General features: G+C 23.1%; 1 protein-coding gene across 1 annotated transcript; it reads right to left on the bottom strand.

The window, feature by feature from the left end:
- Positions 1–239: 239 nt before the first annotated feature.
- LOC126908401 (myrosinase 1-like) lies at positions 240–8934 on the bottom strand. The gene is made up of 12 exons (XM_050690429.1): positions 8790–8934; positions 7141–7257; positions 6829–6962; positions 6623–6757; positions 6389–6511; positions 6122–6302; positions 5857–5954; positions 4847–4988; positions 4517–4662; positions 2723–2857; positions 2557–2663; positions 240–725 (listed from the first exon to the last, which is right to left on the bottom strand). The coding sequence occupies exons 2-12, from the start codon at positions 7238–7240 to the stop codon at positions 611–613; spliced, it is 1416 nt and encodes a 471-aa protein (XP_050546386.1). The 5' UTR covers positions 7241–7257; positions 8790–8934; the 3' UTR covers positions 240–610.
- Positions 8935–13164: the final 4230 nt, after the last annotated feature.

Here is a 13164-nt window from a genome sequence, read left to right as displayed (position 1 = left end):
CCTTTTTGTTTTACAAAAAAAATTTGCAGGGTCGATAACAATTTTAAGACAAGTACACATTAAGTTACATGCATTTTAATACATAAAGTAATATCGCAGTGAGAGTTGGTGCAGTTTGTATTGGTGTATGTATGCTTTCTCGCATTACATTCTCACTCTATATGTTATATTTTCCTATAATTTTTGTCGACACATAAACATTTACTGTAAAAAAAAAGACTAAAAATAGCTATTTCGAATTTTGAAATAAATAAAAAAATGTTATTCTTTTTTTTTTTTTATTAATGTTAAACGATTTTTGAACGTAGTCAAAGGAGATGATAAATGTTTAAAAAACATCGAACAAAATGATAATTTTATCAAAAGTTATATGTTTTGTCAATTAAATTAAAGACAAACTACATAATTAGAAAAATTTAGATATAATAATGTTACAACTACAACAAAAAAAGATGCATATTGAACATAATTTTTTGGAGGTAATATACTAACTAATACTTATAATTTCAATTTTTTAAATTAAAATAATGATTTGTTTAAAATTATTTTAAATCATAACAAATGTTTAATTGAAAAAAGTTAGACATACACTATACAAATGATTACCCAATTAAACATTTAACTTTTTAGTAGTAACAATTTTTTTGAAATATTGATATGATGCTTTTGGTACTCGTGGTCTTCGTGGATTATTGAAATCAACACTTACTATTCCAAAATGATATCTTTAAAAGTATAATGAATAAAAAAAGTTTTAATGTTTATATATTATATAAACACTCATATAGGTGTATACTAAGGAAATATTTTCTTCATATATAGAGTGTTCAGTAAGTAAGGAAACAAGTCAATTGTCACAAACAATGAGAACAATTGAAATCCGTTTCCTTACTTACTGAACTCCTATATATTTTCTATATGGCCATTACTCAGTTGTAAAAGTAAAGAAACATTTCTTATCGATTACAAATAACAAAAATTCAGCACAGTGGGTACGTGACATAGTTGAGTTCAGTTTATGGGTCTGACAGTGATTAAAATCACTATCATAAGAAACACTTCTATGCAAATCTGTAGGTAGTGTTTAATTTTAATAGTTTTTAATCTCATATCAATCTAAAAAATTAAAGAATTTTTTCCAATATTTGGGGATTATGAGTTCAATAAGATAAAAACGTGTTATTTTAACGTATTGGTCATTAAAATTAGTTTAGTGAGAGCTGAGAAAAGTTAACGACAGACACAAAAATAAATCATTTAGTAATATATTTTAGTATGAATAAGAAAGTCCTTCTCACAAGGTGAGACTAAAGTGATAGGATCCTCGATATCATTGAATATTTTGATTGAATGTTATTTATTATTATTCATTTTGAATTTTTTTTCCACCTCAAAAAAAGAATTAAGAAAAAAATTCAAAAAAAATTATTTCGACTGGCGTACCCCAAGCGTGCAAGACTGTAAAATTCATGACCAAGCCACCATACACTATGTGTATGCATAAATAAAAAGAATTATTTAAACTAAATCAAAACTTCAAAGTCCCTTTTTTTAATTTTAAGGTGGAAATATAATCAAAATAATTGTAAATTTATATTTAATGTAAGTCAGATTCATGTAACTTTTATAAAAACTGGTGGACTCATTACTAGGTTAACCCTTATAAAGTATTATAACATAATTAAAAAAAAAAAAGTTTGAACACAAAAATAGCATGTTTTTTAAATACAGCAGCCATTTGCACGAAGAAGATAAAGTCGTCATTATTTATAAAAAATTTTTTTGTTATTTATAGTATGTCACATAAGCTTTAATTTGACATGTATTTATAGGATGCAGTATTTCTGGAACATTTTCATAATGTAAGTTAAAAAAATTTACTTTTGTGAAAAAAAAGGAAAATACCTTTGGTTTTAATATAAAAAAATATTATTTTGATTTGTTCATTTTTTTATAAGTTAAGGGAATTTTTAGAAAAAAATTCAAAATTTACTGATATTAAAAATCATAATTTTTTGAGGGATTTTCATCATTTATGATGAACAAGAGAAAAATTTTCAATTTTTGAGGATAATGTCTTTAACTAGTTACGATTTGTGATTTTTTGACGTATCATTGTGAAAAATCAGTTCAGGGAGAACTAAAAAAAGTTGTGACAGACACAAAAATATAAAACGTCATGGTAAAATTAATACCTTTTCAGCTTTGCATCGAAGCTAAAAAAATTTTATTGTTTACAATTTTGTATGAAATTTATAAGGAATTTTGACGCTAATTCTAATCATCGATTGAGATTTTTTTATCTAATTTTTAAGATAATTACTAATTAGTAATCAGTCTTAAATTTTTTAAAAATCTTGTTAAATGGCAAGAAATCATTTTAGGAAAGTATAAAAAAAAATTGTATGTATATTTTTTCGACAGTTTTATTATGTTTATTTATGTATTATTACTTAATTACTAATTAGTAATTATTTTAGAAACTAGATGTTAAGAATCTAGAATCTTATCCTGTGCTATCAATGTTTTAATCAATGTTTTTCTGCAAACTATTACCTGTAACCGTCCGTCCATTCAAAATTATCTAATAACGACCAAATTGTATAGCCTATGATATCACACTTGTCTTCATTAATAGCTTTAAGCGTGACATTTAAATGGCTCTGAAATAGTATTTCTATGTATAATTTTATTGATGTTAGATATAAATATTCGAATTTACTTTAATGTAATCAATTCTTTCCAAATCATTTAATCGACCATCATCAGCATATCCATTTTCTGTGATGATAACTGGGGGGTTATCATATTCCTTTTTTATCCAAACAAGAAGTTCATATAAGCCTTCTGGTGCAACCTATAATTAAAATATTTTAAGTATTAATGATCCAAGTAGTCAATAAAAAAAAAAATGTATTATTAATTAATAAAAAAAATGATTGTACATTGTCTATCAGTAAATGTTATTTTTAAATATTCTTTTAGAATTTGAAAGTAGTAAAAAGTGCACTATCTTATCAGAATATATGTTTTCTTTTCCAAATAATTACCAAGGCATTTTAGATCTCGGTGTTTGTTTCCTTAACCTAGGGTGTAAAATTTTTAAGTATGTTTGTTTTTATTTTTCGAGCCAAAATATAAAAGGTGAGATATTTTTGATATTAAATTTTTAGCGTTTAAATAATACCATTTTATTTTAAAATTATAAATAATAATAATATAATAATTAAGGGTTTTTTTGTGATACGTAGTATTTTAGTATTTTTTTGTATGAGACTAGTTGCAACTGTAACATGATATAGTTGCACAGAGGATATTTGTAATAATATGTTTATTTACTATAATAAGGTTTTGCTAAATTTTATTAAATTAAATAAAGTTCTAACAATTTATTTTATTTAAATGGGAAAACTTCAGACAGATATTTAACTTTTGAGGTAATATCTAAAATTGAATACAAAAATATTACAGTCAGTATATTTTTTAAGGGGAATAATATAATTACATAAAATTGTATTCCATATTTTATATTTTCATACTAATATTTTATTTTATAGCATAAGTTGTTACATTTTGACTAACCCCAGTATAACATTTTTTCTTTGATATTAAAAGTATAAATTTATTGAATAGTTTATATTTTCATAAAAGCTTATTACCTATAAATTTAAGTTAATTAAAAAAAAAATTAGGTAACTGTTAAGGAAAAAATAAAACTGTAACAATTAGTATCACTCTGCCTATGTTATTTAGTTTTATTCTTTCCTGAAAAATTAAAAAGAAAGAAGTTGTCCTCATTTCACAGTTAAAAATTCATGTTATTTAAAAATATTTTTTAGAGCGGCCATAATCTCATTTTAGTTTCTAATTAATTTTTTGGTTTCGATTCATAGCTGAGAAGGTATTAATTTATGATGATGATCAATACGTTTAAGTTGAATAAAAAAATAAAAAAAATAATTTTAATTTTAAATGTTTTTAGAAATATCATACCCAGCAAAAAAAAAGCACATTTAGGACATTACGAGTTTTTTTTTGTTTTCAATTTTTAACGATGGTCCGGGACATTTGTAAAAGTTATTATAATACAATTTATGATTAAAAAACAATGCCCTGACCGTTTGTCTTCGATGAGTAATCGGCTGTTAATATCTAATATTTCTGTTAAAATTTTTCAATATTTTTTTTGAACATTTAAATATAAAAAGTTTATATTTTGATTAAGCAAACAAAAAATAAATAGTTTTAATAATGAGTTTTTAATAATATTTTAAATATATTTTTTAATTTCGTATTAAAATGTGTTTTAGGAATTAAATTTTTTCATACATTACACTTCAATTTCATATTTTAGTAACTACTCGTATAATTATTGTTAGTAAAATTAGTCGCCTAAATTAATAAATTCATAATCATATAAATGAGAAGGTATTCCTTACATTCCATTAAGTATGTTTATTTTTAGTAATATTTTAGTTGTTAACTTATAAGTAAATAAATTGTTTTAAGTTATTACTATAAGCCAAGGTGCAGCTGATACAGGCCAAGATTTTTCAATAGAAGTTTTATATTCTCCATCTGGGTTGAACACAGGATTTTGATCATAACCATGAGTTGTTAATCGAGTCGAATAATGATTAATAGAATAAAAATCAGCTGTTCCTAAAAGAATGGACTATTTTATAAATTATAAGTTTGAAGTTAAAAATTCTTCAACAATAAAATATTTTAATTATTATATCTATTAAAACATCCTTATATAAATTAATAACTAGTTAAAGTTTTTTTAGATGAGGATCCAAATATTATAAAAACATAAAAAATTAAGTAATTTTAAATAACTTACCCTTAAGTAATTTAATCTCTTCTTCAGAAAAAGTTGGTAATGTAGACCATGGTCGTCCTTCACTTTTACATTTTTTATCTACCCATTCTCTCATTACAGGTGGATAATCACCCTTATAAATTGGGTGACTGAACCATCCTCTCTAAAAAAAGAATGACATTATGCTAATTAGGGTTTTTAGTGCCGTAAAATGTTTGTTTATATTATAATAAAATAGTGTCCATTGTAATTTTGAATATCGATCTAAATTCATCGATATGTTTTATTAATTAAAGAAAGGTCTATTTTTACAGATTTTTTTTATTTTTTAATTTCAAACTTCATTTATTTAAAAATTAGAAGAAGAAAATTTATTAAACAATAAGAACTCTTAATTTTCATTAACTAATAATTAATAGTGAAAAATTTGTTAGTATGTTGAATAGATAGCTGAAATTAAGTCTAAAACTGTTAAAATAATTAATAACTTACTATTAAATAAAAAAAAAATATTAAAACATGATTTTGCAGATATATAATTGAGAGAGGAGAGGAATAAAGTCTTCTATGCAAATTATTAACATTTTTCATTAAGAAGTAGTAATGAAATATTTTATTATATTTATCCTTCACTCATATTAAATACCAAAAATGGGTTTATACACATTAAAATATATCTAAATTAATATTGATTATTGAGTTAAATTTTAATTTAAAAAGATTGTTTATATACTAATCTACCAAAAATTTTCCATGATTGTAAGTAGAGCAATATTTGTGGAAACACTTTTCATACCTTTTTATTGGACCTACTAGAAAGAGAGGCCCAAAAAATGAAACTTTATTAATAGTTGGTGATATAATTAAGGGGCTAAGTACTTTAACTTATATAACACCCACGAATTGGTAAAACAGGTAATTTTTGATTTAATACCATAATGTTTAAATAACATTATTATATTTAAATTTTCGTAGAAGATGAAAATCATGGAGTATTATGCTAATTTCATTACTCAGAATTTTCCTTATACCTCAAATTGATTAGCTCGTTCAGCAGTCTCTCTGTCTTCTTCCGATTCTTTATTTTTTGGTAAAAAAAAAACTGTATTAAGTGCTATACTTATATTTCCTAGCATAAAAATATTTACATCATTAGTTGAAAAATTAATTGAGAAGATTAAAGGATATTTAGCTTTTTAGTGATTAATAAACATATTTGGCTTTCATAACTAACCGAGAGGAGAGAAAAAAAGTACTATCTGATGCTAAATACTCTACGTAATTAGACGATTTTACCTTTCTGCTTTTCTCTGAATATTTCATCATATAAACGATAAACTTTTCCGTGGGCTAAAAGTTGATAGTGACCAGCCAAATAATGGCCAGTATTTCTCAAATTTAAAAAGGGTGCATAACTACTAATTGAATATCCTTTACACATTTGCAATGGTTCATTTAATGTAATCCACCATTTAACCTAAAATTTTAAAATTCTAAATAATGGTACAGAAATGCGCTCTTTGAAAAGGTTTACTAGAAAAATAAATAATTTTTGTACATTACCCTATCACCGAAATTTGAAAATAGCACTTTTGCATATTCTTTAAAATAGTCGACCATTATTGGATTAACCCAACCTCCAAGATCTTGAAGATACTGTGGAAGATCCCAGTGGTACATCGTAACCTTCATAGTAAAACATACATAAATACTTAGTATATATTAACTATTAAATTATGTATACTTTTTTGTTTATTGTTATAATAAAAAGCAAAGCGATCAATAAAATTATTTTACCAGTGGTTCAATATTGTTTGCGAGTAGTTCATCAATTAAACGATTGTAATAATCTATTCCTTTAGGATTTAGTTTGTGCATTTCTCCGGTTGGTGCTATACGAGTCCATGAAATTGAAAACCGATAAAAATTCAACTAAAACGTGTAAACCATAGTGATATTTTTAATATTGTTTTACTAAATATACATGTTTATGAATGGTTTACATTTAAATCTTTTGCAAGCGCTACGTCTTCCTTGTATTTATGGTAAGAGTCACATGCAATATCACCATTTTCACTATCTTGAATCAACTTTGAATGAAAATGAGCTATTCTATCCCATATGTTTTCACCTTTTCCTATAAGAGTAGTTCACAATGTTTGTTGCAATTAATAAATAAATAATACGTATAAAATTGTATTTCCAAAAAATGTAGTAATCTTTATTGTATAAATATTATTTAAATTTTATAAATAAATATAAAATAATTTATTCTATTTTGTTTAATTATGAAGTTTTAAATAAACATCAATCACCATCTTCATTCCAGGCTCCTTCGATTTGGTAAGCAGCAGTGGACGCTCCAAACATGAAACCATCAGGAAATTTATAATCTGTATTAAGAGTCATTGACATAATGGATGTTATTAAAACTGAAAAATATTGTTTGATTAATTCATTTTATCATGTAAATAATTTGATCGTGAAAATTTTTTTTAATAATTATAAGTTTTAGTATAAATAATTTTTGTACAAAGTTTGTGCAAAAATTAAGTTTCCCTATAACAACAAATTTATAGCAATATTTGAAGGATCTTGACATGTTTAGTAAATGTTGTAATATATGTTAAAGTTAGCCATGATTTTTTTTTACATCATTTTAAGTGCTAAGTGTTAAAATTTTAATCATCTTTCACATTCTTTTAATATTTGTGCTACTGCCATATAATTTCTCTAAGTGAAAAAAAAGACTTATTCTTACTCATGCAGTTTGCTTTTTAAAAGGCAAAAATTTCGGCAAAATGTTTGATGTAATTCTCAAATAAATAAAGAAACAAAAAATCTACTTAAAATGTAGTAAGTACTCTAAAAATAAATAGGTAATTCACGGATTGGCAAAATAAAAAGTTCTCTTCTAAAAAAGCCAAAGCCGTTTTATAAAAATGTTAGGTTATGGTTACTTAATTTCTAGAGAATGTAGAGTATTTTTGCCTTGTTATCTAACTTATTAAAGAAAGAATAACCAATGCTAATGATAATTATGAAATTTTAAAAATGAATTCAAAACAAACATGGTGTTAGCTGTCAAAAAGTTATATCTGTTTCACAGTAAAATATGCGCCTTCAAAATTCATGAATAAGCTTGACCCATGCAATTTTAAGATTATTACTTTTTAATGATGTCTCTCCAGACATCATTTCAAATGATTACTACCAACTTCTAAAGCTAAATGTTTACTTGGATAAATTTGATAACAGAGAGCACTTTGATAAAGGCAATGAACTCCATTAAAAGATTTTTTCATTAATTAGACCATTAGAAATATTACCATCACTACATAAACGCATAAAAATGTGGTCTAAATGGAAAATCGTATTTGAGTGACAACCAAAAATGAAAGATTTTTAACGAAAATCTTTTCGAAAACGAATATTTTTGTACATTCTATTTTACAAATAGGGAAACTATTTTTTTGTAGGCCCTCATATGTTTACTTCTATACGTTTTCAGTAGAGCATATAATAGAAGGGTTAAACTAAAATTTTTTAAGTATATGAAATATTTTCAACTTTTGGTTAACGTCGCGATCTCAATTAAAACTTGTCTTTAAAGAAACAGTTTTATTTTACGAGTCGTAACTACTACTGATATGGATATATCTGAAAATATTTCAAATAATATAAAAATCCATGATACTTTTAATACTTTCATATTGTATTTATTTTCAGAGAGAAAACCCTCAAAATATCAAGAAACGTAGTTTTTCTATGAAGATAATAATATTTAAATAACTTAAATGAAAAAGAAACCTTTTTTCATGTGCAATTTTTATTTTATTCAAACATGAATGGTTCATATGAATTACAATGAAATAATATAATAATAATATAACATCGTTCAAAAAATTACAATGAAAAATTATTGTAATTTTATATTTATATTTAATTACTCGAAAATACTTACTAGTTTGATATACTTCAAAACTATATATTTTTGTTTATATAGATTTAATAATTAGTATTATTAAATAAAAGTTTATTTATACATATTAACACTCGAACTCAGTAATTTTTAGAAGATATATGCTGCTATTGATAAAAAATAAATGAAAGAATTGTACGTGTTAATCATTATATATATACTTAAGTATATACTTATAATTATATATTTTATCACGATAAGCGTGACGCTTTAATCCAAAAGGTCAGAGAAACATTTTTTATTATTGAGTGCCATAATATATATGATATAATTCTTTTTTATATATTTCAAAACGATACTTTATATGTTTTTCTAAATGCATTAATACTTTTTAATTTATATCATTGAGTATTAAAAATGTACAAATCACATTTTTAAATTTATTTATATTCTTTTTTAAAACAACATTTGCTATATAACAATATGGTTATGTCATAAACGTAAACGTATTAATCATTTTATTATATAATAAAACAATAAAAAATTAGCCAATGCTGGAAAAATTACTTAGTGATGTCCAATTTTCAACATTTGGTTTTTTAATGAAAGAGTTCGATGACATTATTTTAGAAAAATTAATTGCGGAAATGAAACATTTTTTTTAGAACATCTTGAGCGTTTAAAAACTTTATTAAAAATTCTCATTGCCGCCAACGTTTTTCGACTTAAATCCTAACATTTTTACTAAACCAGCCCAGAGACATTCCTAAGATACTTTAAAAATTTTATTTGAATTCTGTTGAACTTTGATCGAGTTATGAGTTTTTTTTTCTCAGCACTCAGCTGTTTGATTTTCTTGGGCAAATTTTCTCCATGAAAACAATTTTTGTTCCGTTTTGCTTATATACCACCGTATATGTACTTAATAGACCGATTTTTTCAACCATGCGTTCAAAAGATCACAAATTGTATCTACTTGAAGACATTTTCCTTAAAAATTGAAAAACATTCTGTTGTTCTATTTGAATAGTGGAAATCCTCAAAAAATTGTTGTTATTTTTTTTTGAATTTGTCATAAGTCTTTTGTATTGTAATGTAATTTTTTTTTTTATAATTTAAATAAATTATTTCAATAAAAATCATAGTAATCATTTCAAATCTCTTGATGTTTAAACAGATGCAACAATTTAAATATTCAGAACTATATTCCGTATAGTTATATTTTATAATATACTAATATTTAGAAATATTACGGGACTAGTTTAATTTATGATTTTGTCCGCTGATATATTGTTGAATTTCATTTGAACCTATATTTTATTTTTTTTTATATATGAAAATTCGTTTTTTACTTATAGTAATAATGTCATAAATTAGAGGTTTAGATAAAATCTAATTGTTGATTTGAAATCAGCGTAAAAATTTGTTTAGAAAAAGTATACTTTTGTTCTTGATGAAAATTTTTTGTTTAACAGTTTAGACTAGTATTCCCTTAAACGGATAATTCGAAAACCCCTCTAGGGTGTTAAACTCCTGGGGAGCTAAAACCCCGATATTCGGTTTATGCATACAAATGCCGTATTCATACAGAGTTTGAACATTTTTGTTTAAAGTAATACTATGTTTTTAATGAACATATTATGTACATTGTTTTCATTAATTATATGAGGAGGTTTCATAACAATTTAAAATCTTACATATGTAATTTAAAACAAAAATATATACATACATCTAACACAAAAATAAAATCGTCATCGTTAAATAAATAATATTTTAAAAACCTTTTAAGTTTGGCGTTAAAGCTAAAAACAGAAATACATTTTTAACATTATTTCTATTTTTTAAATATTACAATATATTTGTATTTAAATTTATTAATGTATTTAAAACGTGTTTTTTTTTATATATTATTCAAAATATTATAATAAACTAAATTTTACTAATAAATTTAAATTATTTGCAAAAAAAAAAAATAGTTATCATATCTTATTTACTGTTCTAAATACTTATAATTATTTATAAATTTAATGATACAATATTTAGTTTTGTACAGCCATTCCAAATATTAAGTTAAAAGAGTAAAATTATTATTATAGTTCTCTAGTTACTTCATTCATAGTAAAATATTCTAAGTAATTTAGAAATAAAATATGCTTTTAAAATTTTGTTTTTATTTTACGTTTTTCCATAGTTTTTTTGATCTATTAGAAGCCAACTTCAAAGTCAATGATCTAAGTTATCTTATTAAACATACCGGGTGGGAAATTATTTCTAAATTGTTAACTCAAACTCCTGATGAATTTAACTTTGAAGCAAAAGTGTATTTTAAAGAAGAGACTCTAAACGAGTGGACTCCTAATAAAGTAATTATTAATGAAACTAATTTTGAAAAAAAATTTAAAGAGACTACACAAATTTTATCCAGTTATTATACGTTGGAGTTAAATACTATTTTGAAGTTTTTAAATAGCTATTGGACCAACTACAGATCATATGCAAATCTATTGACTATTGATATGATGATAAAAACGATACAGGAATTACAAATAGTATTAAATCGAATGATTACAATATTAACATTCTTATTTAAAATGTCAAATAAAGAAGAAAATAGGTTAAAAAATAACAACTACGGCAATAAAACCCATGAAGCTATTTCACTTTTTCAAGATTTGTTGATTAATATTTTAAAATATTTTGGGGACTACGATAATAAATCAGTAAAAAAACTATTCAATTTTTTAGACGATTTTTTTATGGAAAATTTCCGACATATTGAAAATAATAATGATTTTGTTATTATTTCTAATATTAATTATGTACTATATATTATAGATACCTATGAGGTCTTAATAGAATATAAAATAAAAACTGTTAGACAAATAATTGAAGAAAGAATTTTTGATTTAATAGATGTTAATCAAAAGTTAGGTTTTAATTTTGATGAAAATAGTCAAGTAATTGGAGTAAATTTTATATAGAAGATTAGCCACCAACAAAACCATTGTAATTTTTTTAAAAATTTGTTAGTAAAATTTATAGTATTGTAAAAGCTATTAAAAATGGAAAACTTTTATCGTAAGTCTAAGAATTCAACGTTTCTTGTTTATTTTTTTATAAGTAACATAAAATTGTTTTTTTTTAGGTTTACATTTCTTATAAATAAAATGTTTTTATAATACACTATTTATTTTTAATTTTAAAACTTATTCAATTAAATAATAATATTAATGTTATTTAGTTTTACTTATGTTTCTTAATCATATAAGTTCAATAAATATGATCATAATTGTAATTTTTTTAGTTTTAAAATTATCAATATTCCTTTAAATTATTAAAAGCTAATTTAGCAAAGAATTTAAAACGATTTTCTGAAGGTTAAAAATAATAGTTATTTCAAATAAATACATATTAGTGTTTTACATACAATGTTTAATGTATAAATATCAATAAGTATTTGAAGGTATAGAACCCCTAAAATTAGATATTGTTATTAAACGCATACTTCAACTCCAGTTTATATTTTAAAATGGTAATACCATATGGGATACCAGTCCAAAAGTTGTTATCTTAATTTTATTATTTTCAATCTTATATACTAGTTAAATATGTATGTGTAAGGGAAGAATCAGTTCATCAATCCATTATTGTAATAATTACTATTAAGTATTGTGACTCTATTAAAATTTATTTTATTCACAAAAATTTGATTTGAATAAATGTGTAAATTTACAACACAAATAATCAGAGTATAAAAATGNTATTCACAAAAATTTGATTTGAATAAATGTGTAAATTTACAACACAAATAATCAGAGTATAAAAATGAAAAAAAAAATAACTTTTAATACTTTGATTAGAAATTTAAAATTAACAAAAATAGCTTCAATTTTAAATACAATATTTTATAAATTTAACCAGGACGGCTCTGATTATTAATATTATTAAAATCCAAAAGTAAAATAATTATTAAAAAAATATGAATACATCGAAAGTTATAGAACTTGCTATTACATACTAGACTATCCTGTATATACATTTGAATTATTTTAATTTAATTAAATATTGAGCTACTAAATATTATTGAATAGTTAAAAATAATAATGATTTGAAATTTATTGTTATTAGTTAGAATATAATAATTCTTATTTTACGGTGACATGGTATTATGTGTCTCTAATATCATAAATTTTAAACCCAGCTGAATCAATTTACCATTAAGATATTTCTAATTTTTTAAACTAAATGATGTCTTAAATTATTATTTTTATAATAAATTTTGAACAAACTTTTATTACCTATTCATCAGATATGCTAATAACAATTGTATGAATTTTATTAAGTTTATTTCAACAATAATTTTAATACTACCATTTGGGATTTACGAATAATGATGCGAATGTGATGTAGCAATGTG

The sequence above is a fragment of the Daktulosphaira vitifoliae genome, unplaced genomic scaffold, assembly GCF_025091365.1.
Source record: "Daktulosphaira vitifoliae isolate Bord-2020 unplaced genomic scaffold, ASM2509136v1 Scaffold_5, whole genome shotgun sequence".
Classification (NCBI taxonomy): domain Eukaryota; kingdom Metazoa; phylum Arthropoda; class Insecta; order Hemiptera; family Phylloxeridae; genus Daktulosphaira; species Daktulosphaira vitifoliae.
The sequence above is the reverse complement of the archived record's forward strand: the minus strand, read 5'-3'. Positions and strand labels throughout refer to the sequence as shown.

Coding starts and splice junctions, on each gene's coding strand:
- LOC126908401 (XM_050690429.1), bottom strand. CDS start 7,240: ATGTCAATGACTCTTAATACAGATTATAAATTTCCTGATGGTTTCATG. Junction 6,512..6,622: donor CAAACAATATTGAACCACTG/GTAAAATAATTT, acceptor TTTACTATGAAG/GTTACGATGTACCACTGGGA. Junction 6,303..6,388: donor TTTCAAATTTCGGTGATAGG/GTAATGTACAAA, acceptor TTAAAATTTTAG/GTTAAATGGTGGATTACATT.